General features: G+C 32.0%; 1 protein-coding gene across 2 annotated transcripts in view; it reads left to right on the plus strand.

Annotated features, from left to right (window-relative positions):
* Positions 1–10,340: 10,340 nt before the first annotated feature.
* LOC143538961 (uncharacterized) overlaps positions 10,341–20,622 on the plus strand; it is a 33,649-nt gene continuing 23,367 nt past the window's right edge. Inside the window, exons 1-2 of one of the 2 annotated variants that reach the window (XM_077032397.1) lie at positions 10,341–10,913; positions 12,400–12,487. In XM_077032397.1, coding sequence (XP_076888512.1) covers positions 10,350–10,913; positions 12,400–12,487 — 652 coding nt within the window. In that variant the 5' untranslated portion in view covers positions 10,341–10,349. Of the gene's footprint in view, positions 10,914–12,399; positions 13,191–20,622 lie in introns of those variants that run through there. The other variant, XM_077032405.1, reaches the window with a different exon arrangement.

The raw sequence follows: 20,622 nt of genomic DNA on the forward strand, positions 1-20,622 counted from the left end.
AAGAAAGTAATGTATGAATAAATTGTATTTGTGTAAGATAAAATTTCCGTGTGTAGGTTATATGTTTTCGTGTGCGTGTGTATTATATTGATGATGATGTGTGTAGGTTAAATGTTTTTCGTGTGTAGGTTATATGCTGTCTTATTCTTAGAACAAGTGTAGATTATACGCTTTTGTGTAGGTTGTATGTTTTTTGTTGATATCTAATTCAAACACAAGTAAAATTGTTTTTTGGTATTATTCACCATAATGTAAGTATGTGTTGATGGATATTAATATATTGAGTTAGAAGAAATTAGTTTTGGATAGAAAGAAATTTTATGTATGAATAAATTATACTTGTGTAGGATAAAAATTCAAGAAACGAAAAGTAAGTTATAAAAATAATGAGTTCTTAATATTTTCTAATTATAATAATTTAATTAGTTATATTAATTAAATAAATAACTATTATGGTTTATTAGTTATATTAACTGAAGAAAGAGAATAATTAATAGTTTCTTTATTTAGCTTTAAGCATTTAAAACTTAAAACAAAACTAGTGGTCCATATTTATTTCTTACATTTATTGCAATAATAATATTTCTCTCTTGAACCATCCCCTATATATATATATATATAAGTTTATACTAGTGGTCTTTTTTTCTCGCATAGGGCCTTTGAGAGCTCACTAATTCTTAGAGACGAACCTGCACACCTGTAAAAGTCTTGTAATTACATGACTTTAATGAGAAATGAGATAATAAACCCATCAAAACCCAATGTACAATCATTTTCTTATATTTAGATGTGGGCAAATAAACCGGTTAACTGAACCGATCTGAAAGTCGAACCGAAACCGAACCAACGATTAAGCAGAAACCGGTTTGGAACCATAGGTTCCGAAACGGTCTGTAATTTTCTCCTCCAAAACTGATTCCAAACTGATTAAATCTGGAACCGAAATCAACCGCAACCTAGTTAAGAAACCGGTTTCAACCTTAACCGAAACCGGTCATAACCTGATTTTGATTTTTATTAACTAAACCAAACCGGTTTTAACCTAAACCGTTTTTATATTTTAAACCAATTTGTACACCTTTACTTGTCTTTACTCTTCAAAGTCATAACACTACATGCATCGTGGGTTTATTTAATTAAATACAATAGTAGTTCTTTCTATATTTAGTTATGTGAATTAAAATAATATATTCCATTTCTGTTTATTATACTTATGGTTACCTGTTTGTAAAATTCTCACAAAATGTTTACGCTAATATATCTAGATATCTATCAATTCTTATAAGTTTCTACAAGTACAACAAAATGTCATTTTTGTTACTAATCTTTCATGGATTGATGCGCATATGTCATCATGTACTTATATAAATGACGTCCTTGTTGTTCCTTGGTCTGTGTTTTAATTAATTTATTAATTAAATCTAAAAAAGAAAAAGAAAAAAAATGTTATTTTTATTACCACGTACTTAGTTTGTATGCGGTCTTTGGTGTTGTTCCTTGGTCCGTGTTTTAATTAATTTATGAACTAAATCTAAAAAAAAGGTAATTATTTATGTAATGAAAATTATTTAATTAAATACAATATTAGGTCTTTCTATATTTAGTTATGTAAATTAAAATAATATAATCCCTTTTTGTTTATTATACTTATGGTAACCTATTTCCCAAAATTCTCACAAAATGTTTAAGCTAATATATCTAGATATTTAAATCAATTCTTATAAGTTTACGCGGGTACAACAAAAATGTCATTTTTGTTACTTATCATTCATGGACTGATGCGCATATGTCGTGGTGCGATGATGTGGTCTGAAATATACACATTATTATATAAATATTCTCACATGTTTAAGACTTTTGAGCCATGTTTTAATTTTAATTGAATATTATTTTTAATTGGTTTATACGTGGGTTTCTAAAGGTTCAAAGAGACAAAAAGCTATTATGATGTGTTTAAACGTAATTATATTCAGTTGATTAAAACTTAAAGCTAGTTTATTAATAAGTACCATATAGCTGGTCTCGTTGGAAACAAAAAGAGGATATGAAGCGAGCTAGTAGTTGTGAACAAACTAAAATCTTGATGGCTTGTGGCCCAACCAAGAATAAGAAGCACAAGAACAAATAAACAAAACCTACCGTAGGTTATAAAAGAAATGTCATCGAGTTAGAAAAAAAGGATTTTGAACGGCAGAGGTTTTTTGGGAGCATCGTCGGATATTATTATTTTGGAGAAAAATCAAAGCCACGAACGTTGGTTTGATTAAAGAGTGCTCGGGTTCAACATCTACTCATCCAAACATCGTTATTATTCGGTTTGAATTTAATGTTTTCGTCATGAATTCATGACTTGAGCTTATTTATTTTGGTTTGATTTTGAGTATATTAATCTTTGTTCCGCATGTGTCTTGTTGAATGTCTTTCATTTATATATGCATGTTTAGGTCGCTTACTGGGTATATGTGATTATTTTATGGTTTTGCTAGACGTAGTAATCCATATGAACATTGGTTGGTGATTTATTAGAGCTTTATATTCTACATATCTAGAGACTAAGAGGTAATAGATAGTCGGGTTGTCTTTGGATTTAGGAGTTTAGGTTTAAATCCTCTGACATGAGGTTTCCCTAGTTTCATTGTAATTATTTGTCTTATTGATTGTATTTAGGTTACCCCTTGCACTTTACGGTGTATTGAGATAGTGAGACTAACATGTGATCTGATGGTATTTTAGTATTGTTGGAGAGACTGACAGGTAATCCGACAAACTGATACGTTTACTCGCCTCTTAGGGTTTCCTTTTAGGTCACACTGGCCCGGAGAATGATTAGGGATCACTATGTCGCCCGAGGGTGTCGTATTCTAAGATCCCGATTCCATTATAGTTTCTATAGCCAAGAGAGATCCAAGAGTTACAAGTATGATTCTAAACCTAGGTAGTGCTTCTCATGTCTTTGAGTTCGTCTAGTTAATCGAGTTGAAGTTTGTCAGTGTTAGTGTCAATTATATCTTAATTAGTTAATTGTTTAATCTGTAAAATCATTAAATTCTTAGTCAGAGTCTAGTTTAGGTGTCGCTAGTGTCCTTTGGGTTCGATATCCGAACTTCGCTAGGCTTTACTATAGTCGATATGTACGCTTTTCTGTTTAGTGGTCTATCATTACTATAGTCTAGATTTATAAATTTAAAACTAGAGTGTCTAGGTTATCTTAAGTTTTTATATTAATACAACTAATATAACCATAATAAATATCTTTAATTAATATATCTAACTAATTTAACTATAATAATTAAAAAGATAAAAACACTACTTTAGTTTTATTTTTTATTTACACATTCTTCATTGTATTCAACATAAATACAATTTATTCATATAATACTATTTCTTTATATTAAAAATATAATTTTCATTTTAGCCCTGCTTGCGGTGCGCACATATGATGTATATATGTGTGAACCCTCGGGTGGGCAAAAGTGAAATTGCACTAATTTTGACGTTATTTTACTAATCTCGTGAAAATAACGTTAAAAGTGACGGACGGTTAATCAGGCATCATGTAGTGGCGTTGATAGCCGAAAGACAAGGGTACATGCACCGATCAGCCGGTGTCCCGATGATTGAGTGCTATGTGCCTTATGTCCAAGGCTTGATGCAAAACTACTATCGAGCCGGGGGTCTCACCGGAAGCAGCCTCTCTATCCTTATGGGGTAGAGGTAAAGCTGTCTACATCTTACCCTCCTCAGACCCTACTATAGCTTTGCTATTGGTGGGATATACTAAGTACGATGATGATGATGATGATGAAAAATATAATTTTCATTCAATATATTAGCATATATCAACGTATTTAAGTTCAATAAATATACAACCTACACAAAGTTATATAAACTACACTTGTTTTGAGCAATAAAAACGTACAATATACAAAAATCATATAACTTACATATGTAATTCGACATCAACAATTATATAAACTACACAAAGATACACATACCCTACACTTGCGTAGGTCATATGTTTTTCGTATGTAAGCTGTATGTTTTCTTATTCTTAGAACAAGTGTAGGTTATATGTTTTTGTGTAGGTTGTATATTTTTTATTGACATTTAATGCAACCATGTGTAAGATAGTTTTTTGTATTATTCATCACAATGTAACTACGTGTTGATGGATATTGATATATTGAATTTGAAGAAATTGGTTTTGAAAAGAAAGTAATGTATGAATAAATTGTATTTGTGTAAGATAAAATTTCCGTGTGTAGGTTATATGTTTTCGTGTGCGTGTGTATTTTATTGATGATGATGTGTGTAGGTTAAATGTTTTTCGTGTGTAGGTTATATGCTGTCTTATTCTTAGAACAAGTGTAGATTATACGCTTTTGTGTAGGTTGTATATTTTTTGTTGATATCTAATTCAAACACAAGTAAAATTGTTTTTTGGTATTATTCACCATAATGTAAGTATGTGTTGATGGATATTAATATATTGAGTTGGAAGAAATTAGTTTTGGATAGAAAGAAATTTTATGTATGAATAAATTATACTTGTGTAGGATAAAAATTCAAGAAACGAAAAGTAAGTTATAAAAATAATGAGTTCTTAATATTTTCTAATTATAATAATTTAATTAGTTATATTAATTAAATAAATAACTATTATGGTTTATTAGTTATATTAACTGAAGAAAGAGAATAATTAATAGTTTCTTTATTTAGCTTTAAGCATTTAAAACTTAAAATAAAACTAGTGGTCCATATTCATTTCTTACATTTATTGCAATAATACAATTTCTCTCTTGAACCATCCCCTATATATATATATAAGTTTATACTAGTGGTCTTTTTTTCTCGCATAGGGCCTTTGAGAGCTCACTAATTCTTAGAGACGAACCTGCACACCTGTAAAAGTCTTGTAATTACATGACTTTAATGAGAAATGAGATAATAAACCCATCAAAACCCAATGTACAATCATTTTCTTACATTTAGATGTGGGCAAATAAACCGGTTAACTGAACCGATCTGAAAGTCGAACCGAAACCGAACCAACGATTAAGCAGAAACCGGTTTGGAACCGTAGGTTCCGAAACGGTCTGTAATTTTCTCCTCCAAAACTGATTCCAAACTGATTAAATCTGGAACCGAAATCAACCGCAACCTAGTTAAGAAACCGGTTTCAACCTTAACCGAAACCGGTCATAACCTGATTTTGATTTTTATTAACTAAACCAAACCGGTTTTAACCTAAACCGTTTTTATATTTTAAACCAATTTGTACACCTTTACTTGTCTTTACTCTTCAAAGTCATAACACTACATGCATCGTGGGTTTATTTAATTAAATACAATAGTAGTTCTTTCTATATTTAGTTATGTGAATTAAAATAATATATTCCATTTCTGTTTATTATACTTATGGTTACCTGTTTGTAAAATTCTCACAAAATGTTTACGCTAATATATCTAGATATCTATCAATTCTTATAAGTTTCTACAAGTACAACAAAATGTCATTTTTGTTACTAATCTTTCATGGATTGATGCGCATATGTCATCATGTACTTATATAAATGCGGTCCTTGTTGTTCCTTGGTCTGTGTTTTAATTAATTTATTAATTAAATCTAAAAAAGAAAAAGAAAAAAAATGTTATTTTTATTACCACGTACTTAGTTTGTATGCGGTCTTTGGTGTTGTTCCTTGGTCCGTGTTTTAATTAATTTATGAACTAAATCTAAAAAAAAGGTAATTATTTATGTAATGAAAATTATTTAATTAAATACAATATTAGGTCTTTCTATATTTAGTTATGTAAATTAAAATAATATAATCCCTTTTTGTTTATTATACTTATGGTAACCTATTTCCCAAAATTCTCACAAAATGTTTAAGCTAATATATCTAGATATTTAAATCAATTCTTATAAGTTTACGCGGGTACAACAAAAATGTCATTTTTGTTACTTATCATTCATGGACTGATGCGCATATGTCGTGGTGCGATGATTTGGTCTGAAATATACACATTATTATATAAATATTCTCACATGTTTAAGACTTTTGAGCCATGTTTTAATTTTAATTGAATATTATTTTTAATTGGTTTATACGTGGGTTTCTAAAGGTTCAAAGAGACAAAGAGCTATTATGATGTGTTTAAACGTAATTATATTCAGTTGATTAAAACTTAAAGCTAGTTTATTAATAAGTACCATATAGCTGGTCTCGTTGGAAACAAAAAGAGGATATGAAGCGAGCTAGTAGTTGTGAACAAACTAAAATCTTGATGGCTTGTGGCCCAACCAAGAATAAGAAGCACAAGAACAAATAAACAAAACCTACCGTAGGTTATAAAAGAAATGTCATCGAGTTAGAAAAAAAGGATTTTGAACGGCAGAGGTTTTTTGGGAGCATCGTCGGATATTATTATTTTGGAGAAAAATCAAAGCCACGAACGTTGGTTTGATTAAAGAGTGCTCGGGTTCAACATCTACTCATCCAAACATCGTTATTATTCGGTTTGAATTTAATGTTTTCGTCATGAATTCATGACTTGAGCTTATTTATTTTGGTTTGATTTTGAGTATATTAATCTTTGTTCCGCATGTGTCTTGTTGAATGTCTTTCATTTATATATGCATGTTTAGGTCGCTTACTGGGTATATGTGATTATTTTATGGTTTTGCTAGACGTAGTAATCCATATGAACATTGGTTGGTGATTTATTAGAGCTTTATATTCTACCTATTTAGAGACTAAGAGGTAATAGATAGTCGGGTTGTCTTTGGATTTAGGAGTTTAGGTTTAAATCCTCTGACATGAGGTTTCCCTAGAATTCCCTAGTTTCATTGTAATTATTTGTCTTATTGATTGTATTTAGGTTACCCCTTGCACTTTATGGTGTATTGAGATAGTGAGACTAACATGTGATCTGATGGTATTTTAGTATTGTTGGAGAGACTGACAGGTAATCCGATAAACTGATACGTTTACTCGCCCCTTAGGGTTTCCTTTTAGGTCACACTGGCCCGGAGAATGATTAGGGATCACTATGTCGCCCGAGGGTGTCGTATTCTAAGATCCCGATTCCATTATAGTTTCTATAGCCAAGAGAGATCCAAGAGTTACAAGTATGATTCTAAACCTAGGTAGTGCTTCTCATGTCTTTGAGTTCGTCTAGTTAATCGAGTTGAAGTTTGTCAGTGTTAGTATCAATTATATCTTAATTAGTTAATTGTTTAATCTGTAAAATCATTAAATTCTTAGTCAGAGTCTAGTTTAGGTGTCGCTAGTGTCCTTTGGGTTCGATATCCGAACTTCACTAGGCTTTACTATAGTCGATATGTACGCTTTTCTGTTTAGTGGTCTATCATTACTATAGTCTAGATTTATAAATTTAAAACTAGAGTGTCTAGGTTATCTTAAGTTTTTATAGACCGCTTTTAGCACATCAAGTTTTTGACACCATTTTTGAGGACCGAACCCGAGTTTCCCACGTGACAGGCGAGAATACTTACCACTATACCTATTTGCAAAATTCTCACAAAATGTTTAAGCTATAATATATCTTGATATTTATTTCAATTACTTATATAAGTTTCTACAAGTACAAAAAAACGTCATTTTTGTTACTTATCTTTCATGGACTGATGCGTATATGTCATGGTGTGACATTTCTTTTGCGTAAGCAGCTTTATAAAAATTATTCAAACCAATAGAAGGTGGTGACAAAGTGCCTTTGGTTTAGTAATATCGATGCCTCTCTAAGGGGGAGGGGTGGTTCATTTCTCATCACACACCACCACCAATCAAATTATGCCACGTCACCAACCCCAAATCCATCACATTTTGATGGAATTTGGTAGGGGTGGTGGTGTGGTGTGGTGTGATAGGTTTTGGTATATATACATACATATATATATACATATAGGTTTTTGTGTGAGTGAGAGGAGTGTATTTGGGGTGTATATATATGTATATAGAGAGGGAGAGTTCCATCACTCAAACCCATCACTTGCGTGATGGCCATCACGCAAATCTCATCACTCAAGCTTGATGGAGCACTGGCGGCGGTGTGCAAAAGCCCATCACGCGTGATGGAGCATCCTTCCGCACCGCCCCGTCCCCCCTAAATTTGTGCATATGAGGTCATAATTATAGGATCATTTACCTTCCCAGGTGGCGTTATGGGGCGTGGTGGACATTTTTACAATAAAACATGTATGTGTTTTGAAAAGGTAATGATTAAAAATGCATTATCTATTAAACGTGTTGTTTACTAAAAAAAGATGATGGTAATTTAACAAGAAATATTCTTTAAAATCCATTAACCATTACTCATGTCAAAATTCAAACTCGTAGCTTCCTATTTGCATTAATTCTTTACAACATTCAATATGAAATTAATATTTTTCTATTGAAGAGTTACCAACTCCACCGGAGTAGCTTAAGTCAATTCAAATAATAATTTGAAACCGAATTTCGAATATTCGAATTAACTTTTTATCTAAAATCAAGCGACTTGAATAACCCTAATCAAATACGTTTATTCAAATGAGTTCAAACAACTTTATTTAAATTTGTTTTGAGTCAAATTCGAGTTTAGCAATAAAATTTTAATCCAAATAAATCAAATATCAAATGTGAAAAGATCCAATACACTAATTCTTAACGTACATTAACGTACGCGAATCCATTTTTTCACGAATCGATCCATGAAATCACATCCAAACATCTTGGAATCGTCAATACATATCCAATCAATCATTTGTTCTCCGAAAAAATAGTTTTGGATGGTTAATCGATCAATTTTTCATTTTTTTTTCACGGAGACCGTTTTTTGAGCGTTTGCTGAGCGTTTAAGTTTTCCGAGCGTTTTAGGGTTTTGCCTTTGAGCGTCTCGCGTACCTACCGTACGTTAAGGCATTAGCGTACAGTAACTGCACCCAATATCAAATAATCCCAAAAACGGCCTAATGAACAGGCACTACTGCTAGCAAATTTGAGAGATTAAGGAAAAGAAGAACAACTCCGAATGCATTTCAGATTAATTTTGCAGAAAGCCTACTTTCTTCCGTATGTTAATACTTTTTTTTTCAAGCAAAATTAAGTATTTTTCATTATCTAGTTACTTGTTCAACTAAGCAACGTGCAATAAATCCCCTCAACGACCTAAGACTTAAGATAATAGAATCAGAGTAGACTTGAAATTTCCAAAATACAAATTTATGAAGCATGGTTGTCTCCGAAAATTTATATACCTACGCTAAGCTGAAATAAAAAGACCCATGGACTTTAATGACTAACGAACTATATAAGTTAATAATCTAAATATTATCCAGTGAATTATGAATAAAATATTTTTGTGCCTGCTAATTTTAAAATGATTCAAAATCCAATAATAATACATAAGAATTATCTTTTTAAATATATAATGATAAAAAATTTTTGCCCCCCAATAAATGTGCCTCGGCCGAGGGTGCTTCTCGCACACCCTCAAGGCCGGCCATGATATGAAGCTTATCATAATTAATTTTAATCTTAGTTATTTTGTTATTAATCCAAACCAATTAGGTTGTTATTCGGACAATTGTACTACCACTATTATTGTGTCATATTATATTGTACTGATTGTGAGCTTTATTTATTTATTATTGTTTTATAATTAGCAGAACCATGATCCTTTTCACCGACTCGTTTTTTTCGATGCTAGGATGTCTCTTATTCCGAGTTTGAACTTTTGATTCGGTTAAGATCGACTCACATATAAGGCTATGTGTAATGGTATGACAAAATGAGAGTTTTGGGGAGACGACTTTGAGGAACACCGCCCCCTGGGTGGCAAAGAGGCGAAATGGGGGGGGGGGGGATGGCGAGGAGAAATTGTTGCCCGCTCATGCTTTGGTTTTAATATTATTTTAATGTTATGTGTGTGTGATATAGATTTTATACTTATACTTAGTTAAAACATCCAAATTAAAAAATAAACATTATATATAGATATATATTTAATCGACCAATTAGAAACAAATGTCTATTTTGTCTGGTAGTAAGCTTGTGTGTTACTAACTTGCAGGTCACCAATTTGAGACTCATTGTTAGCACTTTATTTATTTAAGTTTTTTTTAAACAATTGTCATAAAAAGACGCCACAAAATCTCATTTCAATTTAGGCTTTCAAAATCGTTAAGTCGGCCCTGCAATCAAGACGTGTATGCATGTCCCACTCCTTATTATACTAGATGTGTGTGCATGTCCCTCCATATGTGTCTCTATATATATGCGGACATCATGTACACCTTCTTCCATGAGCAAATTTGAGTTTTCTACATTTGAAAAACTGAGAGGATGGAGAAACGTCTTTTTGAAGCATCACTAGATGGAAACATAAACATCTTGCTAAAGTTGCTTCAAGAAGATCCATTAATTCTTGATAGAGTTACCCTAGCCCGCCATGGCGACACACCTCTACACATTGCATCCATGCTTGGACATGTGGATTTTGTCAAGGAGGTAATAACCCGAAAGCCCTACCTAGCTATTGAACGCGATGCACAAAATCGTGTGCCTCTTCATGTAGCATCAGCAAAAGGCCACACTGCAATAGTTAAACTGCTGATATCGGCTAACCCTGAGACATGCCTTGTGCGTGATGGCGATGGGAGGAACCCGCTTCATCTTGCAGCCATTAAAGGATGGTGTGAAGTTGTGAAAGAACTGGTGCAAGCTCAACCCCATGCAGCAAGAGCCATGGTGCAACAGGATACCATCTTGCACTTGTGTGTGCAACACAACCAACTTGAGGTTTTGAAGCTTTTAGTAGAAACTGTGGGTGATCATGAGTTTGTAAACACTAAAGATGCTGATGGAAATACTATCCTACACCTAGCTGTTGCTCACAAACAAATTGAGGTTCGTAATTCATGTTAGTTGAGTTTATTATCTATAATATATAGTTTTATTATTGATTTATTATTTATTCTTATGTTCTTTCTATTACTTATTCTTCTATCTCTAGTTTGAATATTAGGATAGTTATTGACATTTTAACATGATCATTAATTGATTAGTTTTATCATTATCAATTTTAGCATATAAAAATATATGAATCTATATTTATATCTATCTATCTATCTATATATATAATAATATATATAAACGAAAACATAAAAATCCTACGTGTCGCGATGTGGTCGCCCCCCTTTTTTTGGAGTCACCATATTTGCTTGATTTTAAAATGGAGGCTTTTCATGCATTTGACCCGAATTGGGTATGGGTCTTACCAAACCCAAATATTCCTTAAACGGGTTATAACATCTCATTAAATATAAAATTATTCTCACCAAATTATTGATGTAAAAATCCTATAAAATAGGATATACTAAAAATTAATATCTTATTTATTTAAAAAAGATATATATTATTTAAATTAAAAAACCAATTTTATAGTAAAAAATTAAACGGGTCTTGGGTCTCATCAAACCATAAGTATATTATAACTTTCACAAATGGGTCTTGGGTCTCATCAAAACCATATAACTTTTAAACCGAGTTATAACTTCTCATTTATTTGTAAAACAATTTATCATCAAACCATAAATATATTATTAACTTTCATACAATAAAAAAATATATATATTCAAAAAATAAATAACTATTAGAACAAACAATATAAAACAACCTCCATAATACGGGGGATAAAAATTAGTAATATATATAAATGAAAACCCAAAAATCCCAGGTGTCGCGATGTGGCCGCTTCCCCCTTTTTTGGAGTCACCAGATTTGCTTAATTTTTAAATGGAGGATTCTCATGCATTTGACCCAAATTCACGGGTATGGGTCTTATCAAACCCAAATATTTCTTAAATGAGTTATAACATCTCATTAAATTAAAAACTAATCTCACTAAATATTTGATTTAAAAATCCTATAAAGTAGGGATATACCCAAAATTAATATCTGATTTATTTAAAAACAGTTATATATTATTTATAATTAAAAAACCAATTTTATAGTAAAAAAGTAAACGGGTCTTGGGTCTCATCAAACCCATATAGCTTTTAAACCGGAACGTCTCATTTATTTATGAAACAATTTATCATCAAACCATAAGTATATTATTAACTTTCATACAATAATAAAAATAAAAATTCAAAAAATAAAAATATTATAAACAAATAAGATAAAACATAAAAACTAGTTTTAGATATATAGAAATATTACTCATCAATACAAATTTCGGTTCTTTTGATTTCTTTTAATACGAATAAAAACTTACATGTTATCCATCTTACTTAGGTTTTATTTGAAAAAAATAAAATACAATTTGAGTGCGGAATAGTTGGTTTTGTTGTAGTGATTATGACTAATTGCTCCTATGTTGAACATTTGTTAGACCATAAACTTTTTGATATTGAATACAACAATTGAAGTGAATGCATCAAACACAAATGGGGAAACATTGATGGATATATTGGCTAAAGGTCCAAGAGATGAGAAAGATCAACAAATCATACAAGCTCTAATACAAGCACGAGTGGTTGATGCGGACCATGAAAGCTTGTTAGAACAAATTCCTCAAAAGTCCGGACGCAAAATGGTGTTTGGCTACAAGAAGAAGAGTGCTGATTGGTTAGACAAGAAGAGAAACTCTTTAATGGTGGTGGCGTCATTGATAGCAACCATGGCCTTTCAAGCAGTTACTGATCCTCCAAAATTTTTGGATGAACAAGATGACTCTCGACATCGTATTTTCCTAGTTTCCAACACAGTTTGCTTTGTTTCGACTCTTAGCATTATCTTGTTGCTGATTAGTGGGTTACCCTTTCTGAAGCGTCGGTTTTTCATGTGGGTTCTGATGGTTATTATGTGGATTGCCACCACCTCTATGTCGGTAACTTATTTGGTTATCATACTCAATTTGACAGTAGTTACCGATTCAAAGTCAATCACATTTAAGTATGCAGTAGCAAACGTTATCATGTATGTATGGATTGGCTTGACGGTTCTTCTAGTTGTGGGACACGCCATCCGGCTTTTAATACTCTTCATAAGGTTAATAATCAAAAGTGTCAAAGGTGTATTCAACATGTGTTGTTGATACATATAACGCATGTTCTGATCAGACGTACCTAAGAATCTGTATATGTGTTTATTTTAGAATAAATTTGTACTCTTTCGAATCACTTGGGGCATGTTCTCCAAACAAAAAGTATGTATCTGTATTTTGCAATGTTTATAGTAAATCCTTATAAACGTTTTATATCTAAAACCTTCTTGATTGATGTGTCTCATAATTGAACTAGTGGTTAAAAAGATCGATTAGCTTGTATGCATTATTCATATTAACACTTAAATGTTTAATATATATTGCATTGAGGATATTTTATTTCTAGTATTTCTTCAATAATGGATGTTTGAAATTCATCTATAGGCATAAACTCTGCAATTGATGTACCACAGAGTCAAAAGGCCCTTCTAAAATATATTAAACTTTTCTTTATGCCTATTATTTATGGGAAAATGACCCAAATAGCCATATATATTGACCACCCTAATTCCAAAATAGCTCACTTTCACAAAATCCCCAAAATAGCCATCCAAAACGTTGGATCCTACAGAACTTCAAATGGATCCGCTGTATATGTCGGTCCATCGGAACTCGTTAAAGAACCGTTAGATCTGACTGATACGAACCGAATCGTTAATCAAATGGTCCAAGAAAATAAGAAAGGTTCCATATCAGAAAGACAGTCAGAAACTAGAGAGAATAACTAGATCAATTCATAAATTTTCATTTAAGATACAACCACTAGGCTTTATATAGCCTTTACACTGAAATTAATAACCGGAAATAAACAAGATCATGTAAGCTTTATTTAATTAGAATATTGTAGTAAGACTTATGGATATTCAAAGGAGTTGACTAAAGAGTTTTTAACAGTTTCATCAAGTGAATCAGTTTAATTATATGCTTGTCTTGTCTACCTGATATTGATAATGGAAAAGTAGTGTGAATATTTAGTTATTTACCGCTTGATAAGATGCGAGTAGGCCTAGATGATTCGATTCCCTGATAACGGACTGGCTCAACAGTTTGAATTAAAATATTCTCATTTGTTTTGGTAACATACTAAAGATGTCAAACGGTTCTTCACATCATCACCTATTAACCATCTGCATTTGGTTAATTATTATGATGATCATGAAAAGATTTGCTTTTGTGATCAAGATAAAACATTTATTCAGGTAATCATGACATGTGACAACTATTCCCACCGTTTGAACATGATTTAAATACCCTCTTACCTGAAAAAGGAACGATTTTTACTTTGTAGTCAGGCATCTATTCTTCCCCGGGAATCCCATTAGGGGACTTGTAATGAGGTAATGTAGTTCTTAACATCCCACATAACCACTGAACTTTATTGAAGTTTATCAAGAAACCGAAAAGAAGATGAACAATAGGAAAGTGAGAGCAGACTTGTACTTACTAGAGTTGGTTAAAAACTCACTAGTTCATGGTCATGTTTTGGTATCTGGCTCAAAGTGTTGGACGGTTAAACCAGTGGGTCATTTACAAACTCAAGAATGACACAATCGTGAATCCGGCTTGCACTTTGCCTTGTCAATTGAACCTTTTTTATTTGAACTCATACTGATGGAGCAGTCAGTCATATTAGATATTGTGAGGACATGGGCTGGATGGGTTTGAACTTTGAACCTAGGTAGACAGTGTAGGGCAAATATTCTATATTATTATTAGGATTGTCTATGTCTTTCTATTTCCTAATAGTCGGTGTATTACGTACCTCAATACGTTTACTGTGTACTCCTGTAATGTAAACTTGGAGAAATGGAGACCCTATGAAAGGGTCACTTTACCCATTTCTCCACCAACTTTTTTTGAAAATAAAAACACACTTGGAAATAAAGAGAAGTTTTTCTCTCCACCACCTACTTCACTTTCTATCTTTCTCTCTTTTGTTCATACAAACTAGAGTGATTTCCGCAAACTAAATCCGAGTAGACAGCTTAGGCTAGCACACTTCTACATTTGTTGCTTTAAACCTTTGTTGATGATTGTTTTAGTAGTTATAAGGTGTTCCCATTGATATGTGATGTTTGAAGTGTAGATCCCGAAACCGGATCAAACAACAAAACAAACTAAGTACTAGTCGTTCTTGGATCAACCTCACAACTAGTTGGCGGAAACATCTAGTCGGACCGAGATCTCGGATCTTGTATGTGTGTTAGAGAAAACCGAAAATAGAGAGAAGGCTTAGAGAGGTTGAGAGAGTTTGCAAGACTTAGATAAAATGAAAAATGAAAGGGTTAGGTTGTGTATTCTATACACACACTATATATAGTGTGTATTATCATACACTCTTCATTGATAATGCCCAATGGGCTCAAAATACAAAGGCCTCGGGCCCAATACAAATAAAAGTAAATGATCTAAAACCGTAAATAAACTAATTACAAATACGAAAGACTCAACAACCAAAACCGGGCCTTACAATCTCCCTCTAGTCTTTTGGTATTTGTATTATTTCCTTCTCACCACTCGCATTGAGACTCATAGTCAAATACACCATCCGGATCATCTTCAAAAGGCTTCTTTTCAACAAGTAAACTAGCAAACTTGTTGAACTTTCCAACGACGGCGTCCGTGTTGTCATGACGGACATCTTCGACTGTGCAAAGGGGTGACTCTATTAGCTTCTTGAGGTCCCGGAGTCCAAGTCCTGCCAGTTCATGCTCATCAAAGAACGTGAGCTCATGACTGCGAGTGCAATGTATGATAACGTCGCCGTATTCGTTGTCGTATTCCCATGCAATGAAGTCGTGAAGAAACTTCGACCTCGTTCACATGCTTCCCATCCTGCTCACGCTGTAAAATTTGGTTCCTTTTCTTGAGTTTCTTCGAGCAGGTGCAACAATATGAGTGACAACATGTTTATCAACGGCTGGCTCAACATTCTCCCTAACTGGTGTGTCGGGATCGAGAGAATAATTTATGCCATCATCACTTTCATCATTATTTTAATCCACGGCTTTCTCGAACAGAAGGAATGGTACCTGCAAAAGAACAAACATTTAGTAAAGAGGCAAGCTCAGCCTCCACCGCAGCCTCCTATTCCCTTGTTTTCTCAGCCTCCTTTGACGGCTCAGCATTAGCCGTCTTATTTTCGATAGACTCACCACTACCAATTCCACTACCACTGAGTATCGTCATAGCTATCATACTCATCCTCGTCATCTCTCTTCTGACTCATCATCGTCTTCATCCAAGCACTTTTCAAGATATATTTTATCGGGTCAATACTTAACAAACAATGCAATGAGGACCTTGTTGTAAACAAAAACCCATTTTGACTAAATACTTAAAAATTAAAATAAAATTAAATTAAATTAAAATTTTAAAATAAGTTTAAAGTAAAATAAAGTTTTAAATGTTTAAATTAAAATAAAACAGAAAATGAAACCTTTTAGACAAAAATGAAATTTATACAAAATTCAAAAGAAGTTTTAGAATAATTACAAAGACGAAAACAAAAGTAAAATAACTTAAGAATTAAGAATAAAATAAGATAAAATCAAATAAGTTAGAAGTAAAGATAAAATTTAAAAATAAAGTTAAAAATAAAAGTTGAAAGTAAAAGTAATTAAAATCAAATGTTAAATGAAATAAGATAAAATAAAATTAAAAGAAATACAAGTTAAACTAATTTTAACATGTAAAATAAAATAAAATAAAAACTTAAAAATGAGCTAAAACTTAAAATTAAAATAAGGAGAAAATTAATAACATATTAATCATATTTATTAATTTGCAGAAGAGGCTATTAATACTTGTTTTTTGTGAGAAATATCACGACATGGAATCATATTGTCTATAGTGTCCTAGATCACACTTCTATTTGGATATTATTATGCCAAGAACCCAAAGTCGATTGTAGATATGTTGGTCCACTATAAACTTAACAAGTATTTTGATTTCACCGTGATACATTAAGGTATAGTTAGACACAATACTTGTGTGGTCCCCTGTTAATCAAACATGTTACATACTCCATCATACCTCGGGCATACCATGTGTTCATAAGTATCACCCCGAATTGACTCTGACACCCTAATGATTGATCAAAACATTTTGAGCTTCATAGACTTTTTGCAAACTTTTCTTTCAAACAATATGTAAAGGTTGAACCATTGACTTACTAGCCTTGTTGACTTATGCCTTCATATAAAGTGTTTAGGACTTACTTGTTTGCCACATATTACGTGGTTCTAATATACCCCTTTTTGTTTGATAAAATTATCAACATTTTGTTGTTGATTTTTGAATACTTTTTGAGTATTTTGCAATTTTTATGCTTTTTTTTAACAATTTTTGATAATTTTTTTTAATATTTGAAGCTAAAGCAAGAAATAATTTTCATTGTGACCAATCACTAACGGGCTCTTGTATGACTGACTATTAGGATTTTTGCCGTCATAAATATGACTTAATTGGAGTCGGCAACTGCTTCATAAGAGTGTAACCACTAGCATAGGCATATATATAAGTGACGTGTGTGAATATATATATATATATATATAAAATTTAAGTAAAAGTTCCACACAAATCGGGTTTTAAAATAGGTTTTCACCTACAACTAAAGCACACACAAAAGGCAAGTGTACCTATCGTTTGTAATAAAGTGTCGGTAAGAACCGAGTATCAATCCATGGACACGATAAATTTCTAGTACTAAATCTTTGTAAATGACCAACCGAACAAGTAAATCTTAAGTTGAATTTTAATTAACTAAATTTGTATACAATGAAAATAAGCAAATAAAAACACAAGAATATAATCAATCCAACAAACTACGTAGACATGAATCCACTCTACTAATATGATAAAATAGCAATAATATGGTAAAACATCATGAATCTAAACATAAATACTAGATTACAATAAAGCAACCTAATACTAGCAAATAATCATCATGATGGGTTTTCAATCAAGAGATAAACATAGCCTAACTTGTTTGTCAAAACAACAAAGTCTCATAATCAAAGGAAAGCTAGCATGAACAACATTCTAACCACCTAAGATTACACTAAAGTAGCCAAATTCATGAAATTAATATAAACTTATGAAACTTTAACTAGCAAATCTTCACCAAGTCAAGAATCATAACAACACTCATCAATTTTCCAATATTAAGTGTAGGGTTTCATACTCATCAATAATTATATAACTAAGTTAATTTTTACTAGTCATTCCTAACTTAATAATGTAACCAAAAATTTCATGAACATTCAAAGTTTACAAACAAACATCTAGAACATAGTTTTCCAACATGAATGCCTAAACATTTGCAAAACTAACAAGGTTATGTAACATAACAAGCATGAACACCATCAATATCAACTTATAAATTCAACCATATTCTTGAAAGAAAACCACTTTACCAAAATCATGCATAGATAATATATCACATTAATAAGAGTTTCAACACTGTCTAGATAGCAAAAGTAATTAGCCCATAAGGCTTAATACAACTACAATCAAACTAGAAATAAGCTTACAAAACATGTTCAAGAACAATGGGAAGTAAACTAAGATCAAAGAAGGATTGAAGAATGGAATGATGGATCTTGAGGATGGTGGAAGCCTTCAAACTCTTGAAAACATAAATTTCAAGAGTTGAGAGAGAATCACCAAGGCTCCACACACTAAAATGAAGTGAAAACAAGTGTTTATAAACTTCTGGTCAAAGTGCATGGTCATGCACAAAAAGTGCATGTTCGTGCACTATTTTTGGTAAGTCAAACTTTCACTTTTGGCGGCTCAGAGTTGTAGGTTCCAAAAAAGTGCACGGTCATGCATAAAAAGTGCATGGTCGTGCATTTCCGGCACTAGCTAGTGCACTTTCAAAGTTGATGTGTCTTGTTCTCGGCATCGGATAGTGCATGGGCTCGTGCTCTCGGAAGTGCATGATGGTGCACATAAAGTGCATGATGGTGCAGTTTCATTTTTTGCACGACAGTAGATATGCACGGGTTCAAATAAAGGTGCACCGTCATGCAGTTTCGTAGCATGGTCATGCACTTTGGCACGTTATCAGATGTGCACGGGTTTCGATAAAGGTGCACGGTGGTGCACCAAAAGCGCATGATGGTGCAGTTTGGTCAGCATGGTCATACACTTCCTTAGCATGGTCATGCACCTGCAGCATGATCATGCACTTTCTTGGCATGATCATGCACTTTGTGCAGATTCTTGATTTTTGTCCGAAAAACACCATCTTTTCATCGTTTCTTCGTCGGGTGGGTGCCCGGACCTGCAAATTTATAAATAACTCAATTAAGTACTAAATACAACGAATTTGCATGGAGTTTTACCAAAATAAAAGGATAATTTGATGCTAAAATGTGTACACTTTGTGTTACATCAATAAGTTTATATCACTATGATATTTACTCATTTGTCAAGCCTATCTATACATCAAGCAATGATCTTGTTGGCTTTTGATCTACTCTTTTCATGTGCTAGAATCACTTAAGACAATTTTCTATCATTTTCCAAAGGTCAGATCAATTTCTCAAAATTTTTTGATATTTTAATGTTATCCGACTCCCTCTAAGCAGGAGCTCCCTCTAAATGAAAGATTATATTTTTAAGTCTTTTTTCAGATTTTCTTAAATAAAATAATAATATAAAATATTTTTGGAAAGTCAAGTGACTTAATTTTTGTTTTTCTTAACAAAGGTAGAATCTTTTTGGCGAGTTAAAGTTAACTCATTTTCAAATAATAATATAAAACATTTTTGAAAAGTCAAGTGACTTAATTTTTGTTTTTCTTAACAAAGGTAAAATCATTTTGGCGAGTTAAAATTAACTCATTTTCTCCCTCTAAAATTGTGACATATTTAAAAAATATTTATAATTTTTATATATAAAAAGATAAAAGAAATATGAAATAAAATGAAATGCAAATTAAAAAGAAAATTAAAAACAAAATAAAAATAAAATAAAAGTTTCAAATTTTAAAACTTTAATAAAAAATTAATTTGAAAATAAAAGTTTAAAATTAAAAAATAAGCTAAATTAAAATGGAAACTAAATTAAAAAGAACTTAGATAAAATAAACCTTTAAAAAAATAAAAATAAAATGAAATAAAAAAAAATAAAAATAAAATATTTTATAATAAAAATAAAGAAAAATAAACCAAAAATTAAAACTTAATTTTGTACAAAAGAGATCATGCCAAGTGACTCAACGAGAAACAAAAATCTGGCACGATTAAAGGCTTTAGTAAACAGGTCTGCATAGTTGTCATCAGTATCGACTCGTTCTATTGTGACAAGCTTTCGGTTCAGATTTGAGAGATGCTAAGTAGGTAGTGGTTCAGTTGTTCCACCAGATTGACGTCGTCAAACGTCAGGACTCCATTTAACACTCTACCATGTTTAGTGATATTTTCACCCATATCTCTAGCAAAATAAACGTATCCGCCATCGAACGGTTTAATGTCAAACAGCAAGGATTCGTCTCATGTCATGTGTCGAGTACAACCACTATCCAAATACCAAATACTATTTACATAATGTCTTGGCTGA

Source organism: Bidens hawaiensis, unplaced genomic scaffold (genome assembly GCF_021521415.1).
Source record: "Bidens hawaiensis isolate Kalapana, Puna unplaced genomic scaffold, B.hawaiensis_p1.1 tig00000780_1, whole genome shotgun sequence".
NCBI lineage: Eukaryota > Viridiplantae > Streptophyta > Magnoliopsida > Asterales > Asteraceae > Bidens > Bidens hawaiensis.